The sequence below is a fragment of the Gymnogyps californianus genome, chromosome 3 (assembly GCF_018139145.2).
Source record: "Gymnogyps californianus isolate 813 chromosome 3, ASM1813914v2, whole genome shotgun sequence".
In the NCBI taxonomy this organism is placed as follows: domain Eukaryota; kingdom Metazoa; phylum Chordata; class Aves; order Accipitriformes; family Cathartidae; genus Gymnogyps; species Gymnogyps californianus.
Window position 1 is genome coordinate 25,077,604 of NC_059473.1, and position 25,850 is coordinate 25,103,453.

The following is a 25,850-nucleotide window of genomic DNA, read 5'->3' on the forward strand; positions in this document are numbered from 1 at the left end:
ACCTCAACATGGCCAAAAACACTGACAGGCAAATAGCAATTGCCACAAATAAATATAGAATGTAAATAAGTGTCTTCAGCAGCACAGACATCCCTATTTTGTACAAACACTTGAGCTCTCAGGCACATCCCAAAAAACAAGTGAACAGAGCAGCACTGCATGGCAGCATCTCAGTAAAGTGGCAGATAGCAATACCCTTCCATGACGCCAAACAGGATTTTCTACTTGTGATTTTTATTTTTTTTTCTAAGTCAGGGGTTAATTCTGATGCTGACAGCAGCTACTTAAAAAAATTAGCTTCTTAGATTTGATTTACAGTGTATGCAACAGCTTAGTGGAAAATAAATTAAATTCAATTCAATATAGTAGGTACAATTAATTGAAGAAAAATAAAATAAAACCTGCCTGGTAAATAACCACAGTCTAGCTTTAAGAAAACAGTTAATTTTAGGATCCTTTAAATGCACAGAAATTAGCAAATGTTTCAGTATGCTAATTTTTTTTAATTAAAAGATATTTCTGCAGTAAAAGCTCTTTCATATGCACTACTGATTCTTCATCAAACGTTAAGTTTCCAACTTAACACCAGTATAGCCGGTGGCAGCCTGAAGGTTTACCATCTGCTGCCACCCAAAGTCACGGTGGCCACCTTCAGAACATATGCATCAAAGCCCTGAGATAAGAGACTGAAGGAATACTGCAGAAGTCAGCATAAGGGGAATCACAAACCCAGAGGCAGGCAACAGGCAATTCACCAGGAAAAAAGAACGTGGTGAACCATTAGTCACCCTACCGAGCACCCAACCAAGGTCGCAGGGGACAACACTGGAAGAACTAAGGACTGCTCTAAATGCACTGCTCTCCTGCGGGTGGCTTTAACATAAATGCAGTCCTCTATCACACTGCAGACGTTTGCTTCCCCAGTCCCCCTTTCTTTTCTGGGTTTTTTTTCCCCTCCCTTCCCCCCCACCCAGCATCTAATACTGATTTTTTTTCCAGTCTCCACACTTTCAGGACGTGGCACAGAACTTACCTGTGCTTTTTATTTACTTGAGCAGGTTTTAACACTGATCAAGATAAACACCTCAAAAACACGTTTGCTTACAAAAACGTGGCTTTAAGTTCACTAACACAGGTTGAGAAATAGCTCGTGTTTGATCAAAGAAAATGGAATAGGATCTCTTACTGCAGTACCAGATATCAGAAAGATTTTGAAGACACACCAGAGCTAAGGGATTACTTTAAAACCAGCTCCATTTTGTTATTAAATTGCCGTTCTACACTGAAAACACATCATGTAATAACGTCACCAGCAGGCCATCTATTAATTCTGGTCCTTATCTCCCAAACAAACGCACTCTTATCATAGGATAGATTCTCTAGCAAAAGTCCTACAAACTCGAAGATGTATCAGGTGATCACCTAGGATTTTTCTCCTTGCATTTACCTCACCAGTTGGAAAATCCCATTACAGGTAGTGACAGACAACCAGGAACGAGACAAGTTGGTCACCTGATCCTAGCATGAGTACTTAGGACTGCAAGAAAACCTTAGCAGGGGCTGGTGCACGGCTGGGTGCCGCACTCAGGGCCTGGTTGCGGTGATGAGGCAGAAGCAGGCGTGCAATTCCCCCTGCTCTCCTCAGCTGTGCCGGCTGTCAAGGCTACCAGGATTAAAAGACCTACTTAACACAGATTTATTCTTGTCACTTTTCAGATTACACCACCCAGACTCTCACTCGTCTCCCTCTGTCGTTATAAAAAGAGATTACATTTGGCTAATATGTATGAAAAATGTGATTATTGCTTATCCTTGTACCTGTGCAATACGAATTATCTTCAGTTTGCAATTATTCCTCCTTTCAAACCATTATTCTAGGGAACGTACAGCTCGTATATTCTATGACTTGCAATAATAGTGTACTTAAAAGACAAACGGCGCAGCTTTAAATAATGCAAATGCTAAGAAAGCAGCATATATTCAAATTTGAATTTTTTAATACTTCTAGTTGGTTGGTAACAGAGAGGAAAGTCCACTTTCTTAGAGCAAACTAAAAACTGGCCAATAAATGACTAATGGTGAAATACTAACCTAGAAAATATATCTGGCAGGTTTTACTAGAGAATACAGTTTACAATATGAAATGCCACTCAGCATCACAGAGTAATTGCCTGGCACCAATTATGTACTAAGCAACTTAGTAACAGTTAGGAAGACAAATAATTTTGGTTTAAAAGAAAATATCTCTATAAATTATTTCTTTCTGGAGGCCAGAAGATACATGTAGTTCAGCCTACACTGGAACATTCAATAATTTAATTTCTATTTTATAAAGGGAAGGGCAAAATCTGCATTACTTTACCAATCTTAGGACTCTTTCATGTCAGATGAAACAAAACATTCACCAGAGTCAAAAGAAACTTTAGTGAGACAAACAAGAAAGAAGCTAGAGAGAGACTAAGGGTTATAACAACAAAACACAATGTTCAGACTGGTATAAATGGAAAGACTTCAGGAAAACAAGTGGCAGGTGTTTGAGGGCAGGGAAGAAGGGACAGGACTCTTTCTAGCTGGGAGAGAGATCACATTTTGAAGTTGAGCAAGCTTTGTTACTTGGGGCTTGAAACCTGACTGTAGCTTAGGAATAATCCCACAGCAGTAAGGAAAGGAAGGTAGTGAGCCAAGAAATCAGTTTTGACAATGACTCTGTAGTTGATTTGATTTTGTAGGACTTGACAAGTCACTTAAAAAAAACTTTTAAGAGCTTGTTTTATGTTTTGATAACCCTTTAGTTTATTTGTACTAATAGTTACTATTATTACTCAGCTTCAGATTTTTAACCATTTTTGCCACTGCTGTTTTCCATTATGCCATGTTCAGAGGAGGAAACTTGCTCGTCGGTTGAATTCATTATAACATGTTTTCAGCCAGTTTCTCTTTCTCAGCATCGTAATGAAACAAGAATGAATGTCTGTACTCGATCATGCTGTTTATTACAGCTCCCTTTTCCCCACACCTCTCAGGTACACACAGCCACTCATTCAAATCCGTAAGATGATCTAAAGACGCTTGGCAGCGTGCACCTGAGAGCCAGGTGAGAGAAAACATCTGCTGCGGTCAACTCAACTTCACAACTGCAACAGTCTTTAACTTCACCTCAAAATAAAATGCTGAGTATTTAAGTTTCTAACAAACACTAACAGGACGTAGTTACCTATATCCTCTTATTCATGCACAGCACACACACTGCCATAAAAAGAGCCCATTTCTCCTATCCTCTGATTAAATTTCATTAAAACTAACCATAACCTGTTTGAATTCAACTATGGGTCTGCAGATTATGCATGTGAATTCTACATGTATCCTATATACTTCTGCTTTTTGGCACTTTCACTCATCAAGTAGACAAGTAGTAATCGCACTTTCTAAATAATTAATAATACTGACTTGGTTCTTCTGCATATTTCTAAGGTCAATTCATCAAAATGTACTACCATCAGAGTTACGACTTCTCACGATAGCACGACAGTCACAAAAAATAACCTATACTCAAGATCAACAGAATTGCTTCCAGTTCTTCAGAAAAGAAGTTATCTACTTCTAGAATCCTCTTCTGAAACTCCCAAAATAATTTTAGCAAGGCCCTGATGAGAGTATTTTATTTTATAAGGTTTCAGACTGTATAATAAAGCTTAACAAACAGCGTATTGAACAACAAGCTCAAATGTACAGACATCTGCAGAAGAACTGATCACAGTCACACCAGTGCCAATACAGACAATATGGCTTGATGGGGGACCAGGGGAGGGGATAGAAAAGACATAAAAGACAGTCATTGGTTACAGAGGCATAGTTATTACTTAATGCACTCTGCTTTCAAGATGAATCTTTTGAATGAATCTAAATAACAGAGGGTTCTAAAGAATAAGAAATTGGGTTTGAAACAGCATTGTGAAGGTATCCAGCAGCACCATAACAAAGTCGTTTCTTTAGGGGCCAGTTGTAGCTTCAAAGGAAAGATTTGCCTAGGGCAGAAACTCAGCACAGAATCTGCAACCTTGATTTTTAATTAGGCAAATTTTGAAAGCAAAAATCTTTGCTATTCCAAAAAAGAAGTTTTCTACTTTAAGGTACATGAACTGATAAAATAATTGATCATTCTTGGTTGGTGATAACAGTAGCTAAAATATTTAGATATTAGCCTGTTTTCAATGTGGTACCTCTGGTAACACTAACAAGAGCTTTGCTGCCCAATCAGCAGCACCTCAGAGACCACAACATTTGCAGGACAAAAGCCACCTTTATAATTAGATTAAACCTCTATTTTCAGAAACCTACTCGCAGGTGGACTCTTCCCATAATAAACACATAAAATACCTGCAAACACCACCTAGTTAACCTTTGACACCATGAAGTGAGCAAACACAGCAGCAGCAGAATTCAAGAAACCTGGTTTCCTCAAGCAAAGTGTAGGTCCTCTTGGGTCTATTAATAGTCGGATTTATACCACAGCCTTTGCGTGAAAGCAGAAGGATTGGAGGCGAGGCACAGATATGGTCATTCTTCTGTGAATTTTCACAATATTTTAAGGAGTTTAATAATGCTAAGATCTCTAACTCTCTCAGATTCCGCAGAAAAGGGTCAACACAGCAAAAATTATTCAGGTCACAAGGAAGGTGGAAAGGCAGACAGAGAGGGAAAGATGGCACATTGGGAATAAACTAGGCTAAAATTAAATGTCTAATCATTCTGCCTAGCCTAAAATAGTTTGAAAAACCCAGAGTTTCAGGTAGCAACAAGCATTTTGTCTGTGAAAATGAAGCCAATTCAAAACACTTCAAGAGGCTTCAAAAGAAGAACAAAGACTGACATTACTCTAAGGGAAGGCACTGAACCTTTCAGCATTTGATCGAGTGCAGGTTAACAGCTGGTTTTCTCAAGGCAGCACTGTAGCAGGCAGACACCACTCTGGGCTTCAAGCAGCAGTGGGAGAACAAGTCTGCAAACCAACCACCACCATTTTTAAGCCAGTCTGTTTAAGCTAGTCTTGCACAGGATTAGGCAAGACAGCAGTAAAAATGCCAGTGGCTCATTACTATCCACACACCCATCTTCTGCTGAAACCGAAGCAGCTACCTCAAGGTTAGAATAGGAGAAGAGTATTTTTAGGCAAAACTCTGCATGATGCTGAATCAGTTACAGACTTGTGCCCAAAAGCATGGCATCTTCAACGCTGGCCCTGAAAATCAGAATTCATTTTCAAGAACAAACATGCTATGTCATCTGCTTGGCTCCAGCGAGGATACTTACACATCTATTTGGATTTCTCCATGATGTGAGCTTTAGGGCATATGCAAGCAGAGCATGAGGCAAAGCACAGTGATGGTGAGGAAGGAAGTGCGATGGTGCTTTAAACCAAAGGCAGGGCCATCGTCTCCAGCACACAGGTACATGTGCACACTTTTGCCTGATACTTACATGCATTTTGTGTATGCATTATAAAACCAAATAAAACATGCTCTGAACATTTGGGCTTAGAGCAGCTTTTCATTTGCCTCACAACTTTATGAACACTTAAAAATATACCAAAAAAGACAGCATACTCAGAATAAGATTAAGTTCATAATAAGGAGAACCTGGAAGCAGGTACACAGAGCACCAAAACACCTGAAAGAATATCGCTCCCTTTTTCATACAATAATTAAACATTAACTCTGACCCCTATGATATTGTTTACACATGAGCATACCAGCTGTATACACGGGCCTGTTACTTCTCGCGCACATCTCCAACACTAAGATCTTCTATTTCTGTCATCACCGGACCCCTGATTCTTCCCAGCTCTGCCTCAAAGATCTGGACACATTCAGCTCGCACCTGGGACACTTACTAGAGCTGTGCTCAGAGAGATCTAGGAGATCTGCTAGCACTGAGGACTACAAAAGCTTCATTCTGATCAAGCACCTTCTCCAGTCACTGGTCATTATTCTTATACAAGAATGAAGATACCGAAAAGGTCTGTCTTGGTTCACTTCCAACACTTCTACAGCCTCACATCGTCAGACTAACTCACAAAGTCCATGCCTACTGCATCCATTTAGTGGCTACTAGTTTAGTTAGTGCCTACTAATCCAACAGATAGGTGCTCTTTCCAACCTGTCTCTCTGATATGTATACAGAGTGGAACACAGGCTAAATTCTGTACTTAGAACCGAGGAAAGAAGATACAATGAATATGAAGTCAGAGCTGAGAAAACCTTGTGTGCTATAAAAACAACCATAATACCTAATGTATACAGCCCTCTGAGGAGAAGTTATCAACTTATGCACATAATTACCACAAAACAGGCAAAGAAAAACAAAAATCAGTCCCCATAGCTAGGTTCAGTCCAACAAGAAAAAGAAACCGAGAAATACAGACCTTAAGAGACCAGCTACAGATTTTCTGATGCACGTTACAAATGCATAAATTGACCATGCCATCAGTACATCATGCTCAAAGCAGGGACTACACAAGGAACTATCAAAAGGCACAAGGGAATTGGCACGGCAAAAAGGAAATGAGCCTTTACAGTCTTCATTAGCCACTGCCACACTGCTGAATAATACATCATCTTAAAAGTATTTGGTAAGGTGATAACTAATCAGCATTATCAAAACAATGCAGCAATTCTTCTAGTCTCTTAATTAGGCTTGCAAAAAATCCATATGGTCCTTTACTATTTACAGAGGGGTATTACCCTGGGATTTCAAAAGACATTATTTGCATGAGTCAAAAATAAGCCTGGTTTCATTGCTGAATCTCTGTCTTGGCGGGGGATTTCAAGTCCAAATTCTCAGGGAAGGAGAACAGTCGTGTGTGTCCCCGGCCCCCATTTCAAGTGACAGTTCAAAAGTAGGAATTTCTACCCTTCTATATTTCACGTATCCACCAGATTATTCAACTGAATACACATCAACTCGTCCTTACCGCAGTATTGTAACCATGACTTCATTTTTGAAAAACAGGCCTCATCCTATTGAATGCCACCAAACATGTACCTTATCCTTTAGCTCAAATATATTTTGCATGACCTTACATGAATTGCTTAGATAAAAGCCTTTTTTCTTCTACTTTTGTTATTTTAAAGTGCAGATGCATTTGAGTCATTTTCCCCTTTTGTTTCATATCCTTAAGATCCACAGCTTCAAAGACAAAATGTCAGCATGCAGTCGATTTATGACTGAATTCTTGAAAAGACACTGAAGAATTACCTTGTCAATCACCCCAAGGACTCTGAAGGCCTTCAGTTCCTCGGCAGGGCTCCTTAGGTTCCAAGAGGGCCTTGAACTTAGTGATCCTGGAGGCTAATGGAAGATATCAAAGATTATACATCAATCAGGGTGGTACTTGAAGGAAGACTGCCTGCTGAAGCAAATGCCAGGCCGAAGGAAACTAAATTTATCATAAATCAGAGAGAGTGAAGATGAAAGGAGAAGTTTTCTGTTTGTCCTTAGTGGGGGGAAAAAACACAACTTGCAAGTAAATAAAAAAAAAAAAATATCGAGATAACATTGAAAACAAAAATTTTAAAAAGCAAAAATAATGAATTTTTATACTTTCTATGCTTAATGGAACTTGGCAATTGATTACTCAATTCTTACCCCATCACAATAATCAATCAAAGCCATATAGATATTCTGGATACAAAATAATTCAGAGATCACTGAGGAGGAGAAAGCAAATTAGAGGCTTTTTAAGTCTGAAGAACATAAAATACAGAATTATAAACAGGGTTCTCTGGTGAGCTTTATGAAATCCTTTTAATAACAAGGTGCACAACAGAAACAATTCCTAAAACTGCCTTAGAAAAAGGTAGCTAGCCTCGTATCGTTAATCTAGAAATTAACACCACAGCAAGAGAATTGGCAGGTGCTAACTATTCAAGTAGTTAATACGCACAGATTTTTTTGTCCATGCTATGTTTTGTAGTTTCTCAGGGCAAACTCAAAGCTTGCATGTCAAAGGCAGGAACAATGTTTCAACTGGAAGTGATCTGGGACTAAGATCAACCTCTTCGGCATCACATACATCTCTGGCATGTTAACAAACATTTTCAGAAGTTTCTAGTTGCCAATTGAGAGAATTCATTAGATCCTCCTCCAACAATTCAACATGCAGCTTCTAGTAGAACCACAGACCTGGATCTCTTCCTCACAAATAAGGTAACTTCATTTGCAGAGTTGTTGAATGCCAAAATCTTTTTAAGCATAACCTGGCCTCCCCAAGTACACTTCTATTGCACAAAGGTAAAAGAAGAGGAAGGTGAAATTCCTTGATTTTTAGACTTCTAAGAGGCAAAAGCTGTTTATCTAATTTGTCAGCATCCTGAGGCAATATTTAACAAATATATCACAAAGGAAAACTGTTGGTGAGCAATTATGCTGTGGATGAAATGTTTAAGTATCAGGAAAAATCAAGACATTTTCCCTTATGATGAGAAACTCCCAGAAAAACTGAAGATCCTGAACTAGGTAATTCCATTTGCTTCCTCCCTAGTGTTTCCCCTCCAACATCTTTACTGTGCTATCCTCAAAGTCCAGAGCACCTCCCCAAAACTGGGTCCCCTTCATGTTGCCAGTCAACCACCTTCTCTCCTTCCAAATTCTTTCCCAAAAATCAACTCTTGTTTTCGCATTGCCTGAAAAATTAAACAGAAAGGTTCAAAAATACACGTTCAAAAAGCACGGAGAAAAGTGTGCTTTTCTTTTGTGTTTACCTACTGGGCTCTATGCTAAAAAGAGTTTATTATTTATCTTCATTTATCTATCTGGGTCTTATAATTATTTTGTCATGTAAACACTGCCGAGCAAGAGTGCCAACAGCAGTTAAGAGAAAACAGCCCAGATTCTACAAATCACTAAAGGTTTTAGTGTGAAGAAGAAAAAAACTCTACATGAAGTTTTTTCTCCAAATCTAATTTAGGTTCCACATTCTAGCAAGCTGTTGGAAGATCGAGGGAGTTCTTTTGTTGGATTGTATTTTAAGAGTGTGCAATTTTTCTGCAATAACGAAATATTTGCTTTGAAACAAAGAGTCGTGCTAACACAGAGTTTATACATGACAAGATTTCAAGAGCATTCTAAGGAATACATTTAATGAAAGAGAATATTTCCAAATCCTCTAGACTACTATAAAACCTTTCCACTTCTATCTGTATGCTATTACATTTTATAACTATTCCTCCATAGTCAAGCTTTTAAAATTTTCTCTTATGCATAACATTTCAACCACGAATTAAGTTCATACATCTCTACAGAAGTTAACAGTTGTCTAATAATGCTATAGAATCAGACTTCTGCACCCATCATGTCTGAAGAGCCCAAAAAAAACAGTACATATTTTTGGGTCCTTCTCTAAAATATCACCAATGGCGGTACAGTCAGTAATATTGTGTACACACATTGTTTTCCACATACGCATTCTACAGTCACTTCTTACCTTAAAGCGATTAACAATCACATCCACATCTCCACAGCTCCCAGTAGCTTCTCCATTTTTATCAGTTTCAGATTATTTTTTGCTCTTTACAGTACTTTGGTTTCACTGTTGCAAAGTCTAATAGTGGAGCCCAGTGATGAGGAGGCATCACATTCTGTTGTGAAGCAAGCCGGAAGCAAACTCTAAATACCCAATTCCCAGAACTACAGCAATTAAGCACTCTATGAAGCTGCCTGCTCCTCTGAATAGAGTAAAAATCCAAGCTCAGCATCTAGCCAGCGATAAGAAAAATAACTAAAAAACAGCTCTTTCATCAAAAATAGAGGGGAAAAAAAACCCAACCCCAAAACAAAACATGGAATGAGAGTAACAAAAACTCAAAGGCTTCATTTGCCTTCAGAAATAAGGCATTTATATTCTAAAGAAAGTGGCAGGCTACCTTTGCCTGCAGAAGGCCTTCAGCAGCCTGTCCAAATGCTCAGCATGCTGCTCAGGTATCCCAGGACCTTCTCTCCTATGGCTAGGCCCTATATGTTTTGAAACTATTTCCAGACTACACTGAGCTGCACAGCTGGAGTTATGCGACTTGGGATTGGTGTCACCAGTTCCTTTCCCACCATCGCCTTTTGGCTAGCCTATGCTAATTTCAAGTGGAAAAGGATGATGCTGATTGTGATGCTGGCCTCTGCAAAGACCCAGCAGCTTGTGGCCAACCCTTGCCTTCGGAAGGCTCTAGATTTGCAAGCTACACAATGAAATATGGCAATAGCTCTTGCCTCACCTTTGGCATCACTGCCAGCAGTTATAAGAGCAGGGGGAGAAAGAGAAGTACACCACCAGCCGAACAAGAGGAAGAGCCTCTCATGTTAACCTCATTTAAGGCAAGAGCACTATCCCTAGCCCGGTGACACAAACACCATTTGATGGGAAATGATTCTACTGCTGATGCTGCCACCGTTGACAGCAGTCACCACAGAACCTCAGGATAAAAAAGAGCACTTTCACGAACACCAGTGCAGAGCTCCACATCAAAATGCGATCTCCCCTTACCATTCAGAGGTCTGTGTCTGATGACTTCAGTAACCATCCCCCTGTAGCATGGCCAAACCCTCAGCTGCAGCAAGGAGATGCCTTGTTTTGAAGCAGATACTGCTGGCCTGAGGTGCGAGGCTCCACACCATGGGTGTGAAAGAGCTCCCAGCTCTCCTGGCCTGGCAGAACATCCTGGCCCCTTCCTCACTCTGCACCACGGGAAAACAAGGTTGCATCTCTGCAAGCATCTGAACGCGGACAGAGCTATGGTGTGCTTCGTAAGGTCCCCAGTGATCACCAATTTGGGACTGCATCTTCCCTGAAGCTGGGACACATCTGGGGTCAGGCACATCTGGAACCAGCAGCAGACAGGAATGCAGAATGTGATCTTGGAAGCCTTGAGACTGAATTTCTTATTTAATGTTAAATTTACATCTCACAGAACTACAGCAGTGTATTTTCTTTATACTTCATGTACTTTTCATGCACATTTAATGAGAATTTTAGGAAGTAAGATACCCTATGAAAACTGCAACACTGAAGACTGCTTTTCTTGTTTGGGCATCAGGCTTGCATATAACTCTTGTTACTAAATTGCTCTGAAAATCAAAAATAATTGACATTTTAAAAGACAACAGCTTTTAGAACAGTGCAAAAAGAGACAATTCTGAATATAAAAAATTGGGCATAAGTAGAACCAGAAATAATTTCAAAGAGTGAAAAAAAAAATATGCATTATAAAAATACCAAAAAAGTTAAAACGGACCCACAGCCTGTACATGTAGCTGTGCTGGGCCTCACAGCTGACAGCTATATAAGACTGCAGCTTTCTGACAGTCAATCCAGTGTGATTCAAAGGCTGTTGCTGCAGCTCCCGCTCAGGCTTGGAGGTGGCTCCCCAGAGCTGCTACTTATAAAGCGGCAGAGGAGAAAATACAGCTTGAGAATGTGCAAAATGGCCTGCTGCTGCTGTTACACAGCATTCTTAAGCATTTGGTGTCAAGAAGGCCCTTGAGGCTGCTGTGCTGTGCTAGAGGAGGAAGAGAAGGACAGTGTTTGCTGCAGCTTGTTTTTCCAGAAGGTCTGCATGCCTGGTTACAACCTCCAGAAGCTGTCTCCACGTCTCCCACTCCTACGGGTCACAGCAAGGCTTTTCTCAATGTTTACAAGACCCTGTCAAGTGAGCTCCCAGTTCATGGTCAGCCACAGTTGCGTCAGTTCCCTGTGCTTCTTTTCAGCCTTAAGAAATCTTCTATCCATCCTTAAGCCCTCTACCCATAACCTTTTTTTAACAGTGCCAAGGGTTCTCCAAACACCTTCTCTTGTGCTCCTCTCTTCACCACTCAGACTTGCCAGCAGCAGGGTGGTTGCTAAGGATGCTATCCTTGAGGGCTAAGCTGTTGGCTTTTTGTTGAGGCAAGAAAAGTAACAAACTACTATTGTTCTTTGTTTGGTTTCCATGGCATCAAAGATAATTTTTGCTTCTCAGCTCCGAAATGCCAGGCCTTCACCTCTAGGGAAATCTGGTCTTCAAAGAGGCAAGGGCCTGGCATTTTGGGCCGCAGAAGAATAGCTCGCTTCCTTCTGCCCCAGGTCCCCAGAGAAAAGCCGCTGTGCTTTACCGTCACATGGTGTTCAGATGGCAAATGGGTAGCTTGGGGTGCGTTTAGCAGGCATAGTCTTTTGAGACTGCTGCACATGGTTCAGCACACAGCTGGCAGCCTGAGCTTTTGGGAGATATGAGAGGCTGAGAGGCACAGGACAATAATTGAACCTGCACTTCTGAGCTTCCCTCTGGACATTTCTCTGGCCTGGTGGATGACAAAGTAGTAAAATGTCATGTCTAAGAAGGCCAGGTGAGCCTAGTTTTGATGCTGATCACTGTGGTTGTTCCTTGTAAGGGCACAATAGGAAACTCAAAGCTATCTACACCAGACATGGGTGACCAAGTAGTTCTGCCTTGTAACATTAGATCATGAACAAGAACACTTTGCCTTAAATGCCAATGCTTGCTTACTAGTCAGACCTCTTCCTCCAAAGTGCAAACGGTCTCAGCACCCCCACTGCCCATGAAGGTTCCTGCACTGAACCATGCATCCCATAACAAAACCGCACTCTGCCCATTGTAATATAGGCACAGGTACTGCTAGGGTATAGTATTTGTCCATCATTTTCTTGCAAACCAATTTCAGTTAAATAGTTCAAACTGTGCTGGACTAATAAGTGTAACAGCACTTGGCCATGCTTCTAGGAAAGGCTTCCTAAGTGTACTAACGCAGTGATTCTTCTCAAAGACTTCAGTGTCCCTCCAGCATGGAAGAAGTGATGAGAGACCTCTTTACAGATTCATGTGAGCAAAGAAGGCATTGTACAGTGTTATTTAAATGTTCGCATTTATATCCTGTCCAAGCACCGGCATTTGAACAAAGGGTGGTATCAGTCAGCATGACCTACAGCAGTAGGAGGTGCTAGTGGTAACAGACCAGCCTTGCCCCATGACCAAAGGCATGTAAATAGCAGTTAGAGAAACATCAAGCTGGTGTGAAGTGATGGTGCAAGGAGGCATACACACTAACCTTGTACATTATAGACTTAAATTCTTTAGGAGAAGGACACAAAATATCTGCATATTTCCACCAGTATCTCCCAAGAATCACACTGTATATAGATGCAGGTCATTTCAGTGCACTTATCACTGTCTGCATGGGGTGGAATAATTCATGCAAACTCCAATATAAACTATCTTGGGCAGTAAAAAGGATAAGCAGTAACTAAGGTGAAAGAATTCAGGTCTGCTCAGCAACCAATGTGCAGGAAGAGTCACATTCCTCACTTTCCTTAAGACACTAAGCCAAAGTACAGAGCATGCCAATTCTTAGTGGTTCCTACCACTACCCTTACAATAACTTTGGGAGATAAGTCCTTCTCCCAATTAACTTTCAGCTATCAACTCAGAGACAAGCTGTTCCTCCCCACAACCATCATGACCCATCAGCACCATCTGCCCTTGACGTCAGCAAATTCCAAAGCTCTAAGATAAAAGTCAAATTTATGCATTATGAAGAGCAGCAAATAAAGGACATTAAAATACGCATATAGACTTAGGTAAAACAAAGCCAAGTCACGGAAATATGGCTTCTTTTGTAAAAAGGAGAATAAGCCAGGTGCAACATTTTTCTTGCGCAAAGTCAGATTTGCCCTAACTTGTCAATTTTGAGTTTCAACACAGAAGGAGAATGGTTTTCTATTCTCATCACTTATTGTTTTTTCCTTGTCTTATCCCAAGTAATCCTGCTTTCCTTTGGACCTGCAAAGAAGGCATGTGCCTTATTCAGTACAGCATAAAAGAGGAAATACTTTACCTCTTGAGTTCACATACAAAAATGCAACCTACTTCTTCCTCCTTCCCAACCACAATTAGTTTTTAAACTTATAAAAAGGCAAAAATAGGTTGTTCATGGGTTCTTTTTCTTGTTCTGCAGTTTCCAAACACACCGAGGTTTTCATTCAATATAGATTCTTCCCCATTTTCAGGGGTGTTTGACCCAAAGAAAGACTACCTAGTAGGAGTTCATATCAGTCCAAAATACTAAATTGTTCAAAGTACAATTCATAGCAGCAGCAAGACTCCAAATCTCACAAAATATATCCCATTTGGAACATCCTCCAAATTGTACTTGTGGGCTCTCAACATAAAAAAAGCTACCCTTCAAAATCAGTGGTTTTGCTTTTTTAATTTACTTATTAGGCAGTTGGATTTTATAAGGCTTCCCATTTTTGCAGCAGTGGTCTCCTTAAAGCATTTTTAGATCTGTACAAAATAAGAAGCAATAATCTTCTGCCCCTTTTGTCCTCACTTGATATAAAATGTAGAGAGACAGGAAGTTGGTAACTTTTATATTTACTACAATAGGGCGGTCATCAACAATCACACACGGTTTAGCATGACTGCAGTAGAAGTCTAAAGTAAGAACAGATAAGTCCCAAAGGAACTGTTTGGGGAAGGGCAAAGTAGAAATTTATTGAAGGTATCTTGGAACAAGCTTTGTTTGTCTTTTGTACAAGTACAGATAAGGGTGTTTCTGCTTAAGAAGGTGGGAATTACTACAGAAACTCCTCAAAAATCAAGCAGCAGCTGATCACTCAACCATATCCAAGAGAGACATTTGAAGGGATCAGGAAGAACCTTTGCTCAATTAAGTACTTATTTTGTGGGAAATTCATCTCATCCCCCCCACCACATGCTTGACTCACTTCTGATACAGCATTATGTGCTAGGCTAAATAAACCAACAGCCTTCTCGTTCCCTACAGGACCAAGCAATAGTCTCACAGGAAAGTCAAAAGAAATGTTATGTTCTAGTGTGGTTTTTTGCTTTACCTTGAAATTCTTTAGCATGACTAAAAATGTTTACATCATCAACTGTGAGTAGAAGGAAAGCATGCGAAAAAACAGGCCTGTATTAAATCAAGCACTCTTCATAATGCTATGAAATGCAACCAACAAGAATCAGAAAAGAATGGCAAATTAACAGAAATGTAACATCAAAATACTCCTCAGGCCTCCTGAAAGAGAAATTCTAGACAGTTTCTGAACCTCAAGCTCGAATATGCTTTGCTAGAAGACAGGACAACTTAATTATACCAAATTCTGGTTCAGAAAAAAGAAATTAAAGCCTACCGTAGAAACAGATGCATCTTCAGAGGTTTTATGATAGAGATTGGAAATTTTTTCAGCACGCATAAGGTATTCTGCAGTCTTCCTTTTCACTGCTTCTCGACGAGTTGGACTTGATTCACCTCAATGGAGAAAAAGAAAGTTATTTTTTCTATAGAGAGAGAGGTACTAAGTAATCAAAGCACATGACTGCTTTGATTCTACCTTTTTGATTTCCTTTGGGTTATTCATAATCAAACCTACAAATATGCATCTTATAAAACGCAAGTACTATGATCTCAGTTCTACAAAAATAACAATTTAAACCTTGCTATAGACTAAGGTAAATAAAAAGTCTTACCTCATTTTTCTGTGATCTGGTATATGTTCCTATGGTAACATAAGTAAGAACTGAAACAAACCACTGATCTGAACATTGTACTCCAGAAAAAACTCAATTAGGGAAGACATGGTAAGACGTTTACAACAAAACAATAAAGAAACTTGTTTTTTTCCTCATGTTTCTAATATGGGCTTTCCTAAGTATAAAGGAAAGCCAGAAATGCTATAACAGCCAGAAGGCAACATGAAAGATACCAAGAACTCTTGCTCACAGCTTTCCGATGCTAGCTGCTCCTTGCCCGTTGGCTTGGGGTGACACAGGAAGAAAGGAAGAAGTGCTTGCACCAACTACGTCACTTCCCAGATGGCTGAACCACCACTGTGTTATGTCTAATCTGTCCCAACTCTTGCAAGAGGTAAGAATCCCATGATACTGCGCAAATTCTGTATTCGCTCTAAAACTTACAGTTTATGTTTAGGCATTCACACAATGAGCAGTATATTGTTACAATAGACTCAATTTGTGATGACAACACCCAACCAGTCAACCACCAAGCAAAGGTAAAAAGACTGTGAGCCACAATTGTTATAACGGAGAATTGAGATTACTATGCTAAAAAATAGTTAGAGACAACTGTCCCAGAAGAAGTCTGAACAATAGCAGAGACTTCATGTGGCCCTGACAGTCTCTTCCAGCCCTAACTGAGGCTATCCAAGACTTGGAGAAACACAGCCTTGGCTGCGACGGGCTTCTGCACCGACAGGTGCAAGCCAGCACCTCTCACAAACCGATGCTCAAACAGGGCAAGGAACTGCAAGGATATCTGCCTAACAGCTACTCAACATGAAAGACAAGCCAAGGAACAGGAGAAGTAATAAATTAAACACGCAAATACACAAACTCTAACCAATAGCAGATAACAAAGACAATAACAAAGACTAGAACTCATAAGACACTGATCAATGGGCCATGAAAGGAACCTCTGAGTGTAACCTTGAAGAAGTTCAACCAGAAACTTGGTAACTGATAAGAAAAAAAACAGGATTATTGTGTGTTATCAAGAATGAGTCTCATAAAAAAGAGCAAACTTATTATGGGATGTCTGAGGGAGAACTTACTGTGTAAATGCTTGCATGCAAAACTTATTGGGGGAGGTTTTCAGGGGAGGATTGTGGCAACGTGTAAGACATTGTGAGATGTTTAAGGGCAGGATTAAAGGTGAGGAAAGGGAGGAGTCAAGGTGGAGGGGAGTCACAAGCATGAGAAAGCAGAGGTGGGAATTTCATGGGTCGATTGTGTATAAGAAAGCTGCTGGTCAATATGCTTGTCTGACTGAGCCCTGTACCTGACCACCACTGTCTGTCTCACCTTCTTATGAAACTCTATACCTCACTATTTCCTGCATTAGTGTGCTCATTATTCTCTGTGCATAAGATACGCCAACAAACTTCAAGCCGGGTAAGCAGGCAAGTCAGACAAAATGTCTGAGAGCTGGACAATCGACTTTGGGGCCAGCTACCAGAGGGACCTGAACAGTAGGTCTTTCCCTGAGCAGCAATAGTTCAAAAGAGGTTGGGCTGTTCACACTGCCTCTAGTTATGTAGGTGTCTGTAAAGCCAATATGCTTCTGCCTGTGTCAATCTGTTTGTGGTCAACCATGTCCATACAGAGTACGCGTGCACACATGCAAGCCCCTCTCGGAAATTTGCACTCAGCTTCGCTACTGGTAGGACCCAAAGAAGGGGTAAGCTGCAGCCACGTCTCTCCAGCAGCTCAGTGCAGGAGGAATCACTCTGATCCTTCAGTCAGCCAGGTCTGGCTAGCTTTAACACTGACTCCTTAATAAAGGAGAAGGAGCAGGTTGTCTGACTGTTCAGTTTTCCCAAAACACTATCTAGATGGCAGAGAATAATGAAAAACTAAGTACAAGATCTCTTCAGTTAGTTCATGGAGAGTTCCTCTGCTGTAGGCTCTCAGACCTACTGTTTTCCCCCTGCCCCATACAATAGAAAATGAATCATAGCTCTTGCATTAAACAATCCTTAGACTCAGAGTGTGAAGGCGGCAGAGGCTCTTTTCCACTTTATGTTGCCATGGGCTACTACTAGTCATTTTGACCCTGCTATAAAATAAAGACTCCCCCTCCCTTTCATATCATGACTGCAAACTACCTAAACACACAGAACCGTCACACAGACTCCATCAAGAATAAGCAGAAGAGACTTACGATCTACTCCAAGCTCTGCTCTAAGTGATCTACTGTAAATCTTATTATCCACCTCGCAGCAGGAAGGAAAAGTGATTGTCACCTCCTTGGACAGAGCACCCTGCTCTGCAAAAACCTTTGACTACGCTTGGTTTGGGAAGAAGCTGGACAGTCAAAAATTCAGTGCACTTTCAGCATACAATATTATGGATATGTACCAATTTCTCAGTAATTTCTCTCATTCTAAAGACAGAGGGGACTCTCCTGGTGAAATTCTCCTAGATGAGACTGCCAGTCTTATTCCCATCTAGGATAAAAAAATAGCAACACTCAATTGTTTGAACTTGGATTTGGTTTTATCAGAAGACAACAGATATACAGTATTTTATAAGTGTGTGTGTGTTGTAATTTCTTAAAACATGACTAACACTCTTGCTTTCATCTCTATACTTAATCTTACGGCACCATAAAACTTTCTTGTGCCGATCCACTGGTGATCACCCACATTCTCTTAGACACATGAAGTGGCAGTCGCTCAGGGAAAACAAGTCATCTGCACAGCAACAATAAACTCTTCAGCCAGCGTCTTCTTCAAGCAGACTGGTAGAAAACTGCTAGGCTAGTGTCTAAGGCTATCACAAAAGTTAAGCTTACTGCTTAATTGTTAGTTATGTGTATTTAGTCTGGATGTTTATTGCCTTTTTTCAATGCTTCAGTAATTTTACAGTAATTAATGCAAACAAAATAGGATGTCCCCTTAGAGCTGTCTTTGTTCTCCCTACTTTCATAAGACATTCATTTCAGTTTTCCTTCTACTTTTCCTTCCTGAGTAATTTGTTAAATAACGTCTGCAAACTGTTCACTCATTAAAATCTTCAGCCATAAAAGAGGGTGTGGATTTACAAAACAACATTTACTCAACAAGTTCTTGCATCTTATTTGTGAATAAGATCACCAACAGTTCAGTCTCTGAATTCTTTAACAGGTGGATGTCTGAGAATTGGATTTATAGAAGTGGGATTTTGGCTTTTTATTCTTTACATTAGTTTAACCAAGAAAATGTAAAAAGCTACATTCCAATAGAAATTCCCATTTAAACAGCCAATATCTCACAAAATTCTGTAAAGAAATATAGGATATGAATTTTTAAAATAAATGTTACTTTAAAAGCCTTAAACACAGGGTGATGAGTAATAATAAAGACCCCATTAAACTAAAAATAATCTCTAGCATTTATGCCAAATTTCAGGTCATACAACTCTTCACTTAAAACCAAATAAATCACTAAAAACACAGCACTAGAACAAATCTTATATTTGACAGATGTTAAAGCTGTGATGCAGACTTTATGCATTTATTTTTTTTTAAATGCAATATTACATTTTGCTATGGGATAGTGGTTTTAGTTACGCAAAATGTGTACTCTCAAAAGAATTGACTAATTTATTCCTAGTTAAGAACTTTTGATTTAAACATTGTGTGAGCATATTGAGCTCCTATTTCCATTCTGTGGTTAGCCTACAATAATCTAAAGAGGTATCTCTCTTTAATTACAATTTAAACTTGAAAGGCATTTCTCTTTAAATAGCAGCAAACAGGAAATGTTTAAACTGTGTCAAAGCCTTTGATGAATCTTTACAACTGCTCATAAAAGATCATCCTGCTTAAAATAATATTGATTTTTCATTTATTTTCCTAGATACTAGAAGATTTACGTTTCATCTGATCAGGATCAAAGCTTCTCCCCCCTCCTGATCACTGGGATTAAATCAGCAATGTCATTTTACACATTTAAAAACTACACTGCTAAAGCAAGATATAAAAGTGTAGCAAGGCTGATCATAGAGACCTTAGAATAAAAACCCCTCAAGATTGCCCGTCTCTCTCCCTCTCTCTCCCTCTGCATTTGCTACGGAGCAGCTGTGCCTCACACAGATCCACATGAATGAAAATATTAAGGCGAGAAACCACCCACTTAGTTTATTTTCCATATGACTTTCCTGTAATTATTTTGTAAACTGTTCACACAACAATATATAAAAACATCTGCAAAAACAGGTAATTAATGTGTCAAGCCAAACTAATGCATTTTTTATGGTGTCCATGCTTCGTCAACTGTAATTATAACTCTTTTTAAGCAAATGATGATGTGTTTGTTGCAATGTGCAAGTGGTTATTTTAGATGCTCTGTTTACTATTACTGCAAACAGAATATAAAAACTCTACAGCTACTTTGTTGCACATATAAGCCTTCATCTATACAAGCACAAGCAGACTGCTCCCTCATTTTCCAAAGGCTTTGCCTATTTCAAAGAAATAAAAATATCTTAAAATTAAAATTGGCTTTGGAAAGGCTGACCAGGCCACCCGCTGACCAAAGCAACAGTAGCCAGGACATTAGGACAGCAGCCAATGATTAAAAATTTGTTCTTTAATTTCTATTTCTAAGGACAGCTCAGCTACAATATTATTTACAAAAACAGACGTTCCTAACAACATTCAAATGATCTTGAGGGTTTGATAGAGGAAAACCACAAATATCAGAATAATTGTGCCACTGAGTTTATCTGCGACTTGCCTGCTTGTTTTCCCATAGTCCACTGATTTGAATAAAAAATACAGAGAAGCAGCATTTCCACAGAGTATGTACATAGCAGTAGCATCTGGAAAACTAGCAATATTTTTGTTTGTTTTCTACTGAAAAGAGTCTTCTACTCACACCTCACAGCACCTCAGAAGAGTGCACACCTTTAAGAGATTAGCTAACTCAATGTTGAAGTGTTAAGTGTTCAGCTCAGTTAAATGTTTATTCAGGCATCAAAACTTCTGTAACTCTATCATATAGGAAAATGACTTATGTTCAGATATTAATAGCAAAAAGCTATTGAAAGGGGGCCATATCCAATAAACTCAAACAAACAAGTGGGCAGTAAGGACCATGGAAAAAAAAAATCTGTCCTTTTCCCTCAAATCATCTGGGGTCCTACTAAGAGGACACATCTCAGATGCACAGAAGTGCTGTCAAACTTGCTCTGGTCCTTAACTATTCTCCTCCACAGATCCAGGATGAAGTACCGTGGAAGATGTGTATCTTACTGGGTCGTAACAAAGATAGCTCTAGTCGCCATTTGCCACTAACATATACAATATCCCACATTCAGTAAATCACAGTATATAGCACCCACCCAGGAATTCTAGATATTCCTTCCTTCCTTCCTTTGTGTCTGACCACCCCTAAATCATCCCCCACCGGGCATTAGAGATTTTCCTCAGGAAGAGCCAATCTGTCAGGACAAGATTAGTGCACTCCCTACCTAACTAGCTGCTTGACCAGGATGTGCATATTTCCACAGAAAAGGTAAGGCTAAAAAGTTAGCATTACCTGTCACAATCCTCTATAACCTCCATATTCCAAATCTTCCTGCTTTTCTCTCAGCCTTACTAAAAATATATGTGGGCTGCCTTTATTTAAAGAAGATATCAGAAGAGATTTGCTCCAGGAAGGAATGTCCTCTTGCAGAACAGGCTACAAGGAACTTGTGGGAGACTGCCTGTTGTGCTAACCCCAAACTCCATGTTCTTAACAATTTAAACACTAAAACTTTCTCTAAATACTGAAATCTTCAATGAAACATTTATAATTGCCAAATCTAACAGCTATAATACCATTTTTTATTTTTAAAAGTTTCTTTATCTTCTTCACAGTCTTCCTGCACATATCACCCAGCTGGATTGCTGAATTTTTCAAAGAATTGCTCTCTATAAAAATGCAAGGGAGTAAGCCTTAAAAGATTTATTTCTTCTCACAATGAAAAGAGGTTTAGCAGCACCTTCCTTATTAGTGGGTAGCCCAGCTGTTATTTTTGCCTAATTGGTTCAAGAGGACCTCTGTTCTTCTTAGGGCAAACACTTCTTACATCATGTGAAGCAGACTCCTTTGTCCATATTAGCCAAACAAAAGCTCAGGCACACCATAAGTGACAATGCGACTCATAATCCAGCACAGGTTTGTGACCACTGCGGACACAGTTTTATAACCCCAAAATTTATTTCAGGAAGGGGAAGAGCTGCTGGGTTTGGAACAAGTCTCTACCAACTTTCACAGGAGAGTGGGTAACCTTTAATTTTCAAACAATTACTTAAGAGAAATGTGGCAGGTGCTGGGGTAGATGGACACTTCAGCATCAAGGAAAGATGCTATAGATTTTAGCAGCAGGTGGCAGTTTGGAATTGTGAACTAAGCCCACTAGCTCATTGTCTCTAGTATGCTATATATTACATTAATGATGAGTGCCTTTGAGGTGGTGGCCAAATTCTGCAGCTGAAAAAAACCCTGTAAATATTAAATAACAAGACCAAGGTTAAACCCATTATGGTAAAACAGTTTGAAGTTATTTCCCCCCCCCCCTTTTTTTTTTTTACATTTTGAGAGAGTCAAAATTTATTAAGATGCACCACATTTATTAGAACCATTCTTTCTTGCTTTTTCAAGATTCAGGACAGTACTGTACTCTAGCAACCAAGAAGAAAAGCCACTTAAAATTAAAGCTCTCATGCTGAAGTACAAATGCGTGACAGTGAGTGAATACCTAAGAATTCTTCTTCCAGCTTTCCAGTGTGCTCATAACTATCATGTCTACATTTTATACATCATCTTCATTGCAGGTTGCTTGGGACACTTACACATCTACATTTCCTGTGAAGTTACTAATTCCGCATCCTGTAGAAAACCTAAGGTTACACACCAGTGGTGTAAATGTCTAGGTAAACACCCCTCTGGAAAAAAAATGTTGGCATATGTGCCAAAGTTAAGATTACACAGAAGAATGGTATGGGCAAAATGTGTTTGAGTGACCAGTAAAGCAGGAGTTAGTAACACTCAAGATAATAAGAAACATAACTTTCCAGAAACACTCATCAACAAACATCTGTTTATAGAGAAACTCTCATGTTAAATCCACAAGGTGGTGGTAGCTTTTCATGTGCGTGTGTGACTATTTGGAAGAAACTAAAATGAATGGTCACACAACACACGATTTCAGGGAGGAAAAGCCTAACTTCCCATCCATCTGCTAAAACTTGTAGTCTTCAACTGCAAGGTATTTCACCAAAGTAAGACTTCACAATGTGAGAAATATTCTTGAACACTTTCCTGTAAAACTACATAAGGAAAAAAAAAAAAACCAAACCTGTAAGCATTGCAAGACAGAAGGACAAGCAGTGGCACCCTAGCACAGATAAGTAAACAAAATGGTGACAGCAGCAGCAGCAGGTCCTCCAACACAAGCACCAAAGGAACAGGAGGAGAGCACTGACAGTCAGAGCAAGGAAAGAAGTTACACGGGCCACCACCACAAAAGAGAGGAAAAGATTTTCCAAGTTCTCTGCACTCTTCCTTCTTAAGTAAAAGGACAAGTCCAAATTAGATTTAGCAACCACAAACATTCCTTGTTTCAGAGCAGAGAACCCAGGCACACAGACACCTACCCCTTCAACTAAGAACAAGTTACTGCAGTTTGAAGCATAAAGTATGGCAGAAAGAAAAAAAAAAAAAAAAGACAGATGAAAAAACAATTATGAGATTCATCAATCCTGATGGTCTAATAGTACTCATATCTATGCATTAAATACAATTCATATGTACTTTTATATAGTAGTATGGGAAATGGTATCTTTCCATGAGCAATCACTAAAATATCTAAAACAGAAGGGCCAGCGGCAGGCCCTGTAGAGATCAAACCTATACTAGTCCTTCTATGCAGGTCTGAAGCTAGAGAGGCTATTTTAAGATACTGGAAGGAAAAAGAGGGAAAGAGGACAGGAAAAGAGAAAGGGAGGATGTGAAAAGAGAGAAGCTGTATATGCAAGAACTGGTTGGGGGGGGAGAGATCAGAGCACTGATTATCATGCAGCTTCATGCCCTTAAACATATCTATGCAATTTTTCTCTTCCAGCTAGTAATTTGCCTCAATTTACCTACACTGCCTGAGGCATTTAATTCTGCAGCCAGAGACGTCAGTTTTCTCACCTAAGGACAGAAGTGGCACTATAACCTAGATCAGTCTGTTCTGTCTACACTGTATGCTGGAAGAAGTGTGGCAACCCTACTAGGTCTTCTGATGGGAGGTAGAAACCCCACATAGCAACAGTCAAAAGAAGATTAATGCACTTAGCTGCAGCTAAGTGCTGGCTAACAACAGCTGAGATAAAAGGCTGTGCAGGCAGGAAGAGAGGTCTGTCGAAGAGGCTGGGCACAAGCAGCAACCTGGCAAGGAGCTGCTATGAGGACAGACTCAGAAATCTTGGAAAGGTCAGATCCACACCAAGCCAATGCAGCTAGCTGTGTCCCCCAGAAGAGGGAAGAAAGAACAGATTTGTAAGGCCCACCTCGTCACATATTTATTCATTCTTTAACAGCCACATGCTAAGCAACCACATTCAGAGTCATCTCTGCATCATGCCCTACATGTTGGCTTACAGGTATTGCTACAATTCACCTTTATATGTATTGTAAGGCTCTAAGCTGTGCAGCAAGTACTAAACCCCAGACCTTTATCAGCCTCTTGGTGCAGAGAAGTCTCGCAGTTTAAGTGGAACTTTGCCTTAAGTATTCCTTTACATAGCTGAATCTGGCTGTATTTATACATTAACCAACTTCACCATACTTTATTGGCAGATGCTGTATTTTAGTGTTTTGCCATGATGAAGTATCTAAAGCCAGTACTTTTGCATATGGAATGACATCACTCAGGGTGATCCACCCAGCATCTACTGCACAGTGATGGATCCTATAGCACTAATCTGCTCTGAAGCTCTGTGTGGTCTGCAGTGGGCTTGGAAGCCAACACATTTCAGTCATGAATAGCTCATAGCCCATATTAGCATGGGTTTCAGCATCACTGGCAGCACAGTGGGATTAGATGACTTTTTTTTAAGCAAACCACAGTATTTCCAACATCCCTTCTTAATCTAGCTGCTTGTCAACAGACAAGTCCTCTCACAAACATCTAACCTTCTGGAACAGCAACTGTGATTTCAAAGTTGTATGAAGCACTAGGAAAGAGGGAGCACTTTGTATGGTTGCTTAGAAAGCCCAACCCAAACAGTTCTACAGCATCCTCACAGTCCAATAGCAGGAAACAGAGATGGTTTTCAGCTCCTTTGGAAGGAACTGGGGCAGGAAATTTTTGTCTTGACTGGTTCCAGCCTCAGTGGAAGCATAAGGCTACAACAGCAAATAATGCGAGTGATGATACACCACAGGAGCACAGAGGTCTGAGATCAGGTTGGGGAGAATTACAGTTCCATCAGTCACCCTGTCATTAACCTTTCCCTGTGGGGCCCAGCACAACTCTAAGGGTTTCCCTGCAGACATCAGCTCACACCCCAATGCATCTTCTCAGAAAACATGTCTGTTGTTTCCTCAAAGACGTTGCTCCAATCAGGCACAGCTGCTGGGTAGCTCAGAAACTGCCTAAGAGATTGTTACTCTCAATGAGAAACACTACTTAGAGGACTTAACAAGTGAAAGGAACTTAAAATAGCTACTGTATTGTAACAGAAGTTGTCTTCATAAGTGCCATTCAACAAACAAGCAAAGGTGCTTTTCACTCTGGAAGCCAGAAACGCCCTCGTGGAACAGCCATAGCTGTTCCTCTTTTCATAAAGTACTGTCTTCTTGGCATTCTGTCAAGCATGCTCCTGTTTGCATCCCTGGCTCCATCACAAGTTCAAATCATAGCCCATCATAATCCCAGTAATTAGGCACAAGTTGGTTTGTTTTCAGTATATCCAAAAATATCATCTAGTTGTCCAAAGTATTCCCAGCATTTCATTGTATATGCATTTCTGGGTTAAAAGTCAAAGTCATTTTAGCAAGGTTCCAGTAATTTGTGTAATTTTTGTTCCAGCTCTGTTTACTGGATAAACATTAAAATAGCACAGAGCAGTGCAAAACTGACATTCGCAGTCTGCTTTCAAAGACACCAGCAGCTTATCTAGAAGTTGTAGATACCTAATGCAAAACACAGATACCTGGAAAACAGCTTGTGGCTGCTGTGACTTAAGAGGCATCACATACTTCATGCAACAAGGTCCATGCTGCCTAGCTGAACCAGCCCCCTAAAACAAAT

At 40.0% G+C, this 25,850-nt stretch overlaps 1 protein-coding gene across 9 annotated transcripts in view; it reads right to left on the bottom strand.

Moving 5' to 3' along the window:
• The window catches only part of RPS6KC1 (ribosomal protein S6 kinase C1), a 92,340-nt gene that overhangs the window by 35,370 nt on the left and 31,120 nt on the right, over positions 1-25,850 (bottom strand). For 7 of the 9 annotated variants that reach the window (XM_050893341.1, XM_050893344.1, XM_050893338.1 and 4 more), the window contains 2 exons: positions 15,194-15,312; positions 7,255-7,347 (listed from right to left, as the gene is read on the bottom strand). In XM_050893341.1, the coding sequence (XP_050749298.1) occupies positions 7,255-7,347; positions 15,194-15,312 (212 nt within the window). Of the gene's footprint in view, positions 1-7,254; positions 7,348-9,481; positions 9,519-15,193; positions 15,313-25,850 lie in introns of those variants that run through there. The other 2 variants (XM_050893345.1, XM_050893343.1) reach the window with 2 other exon arrangements.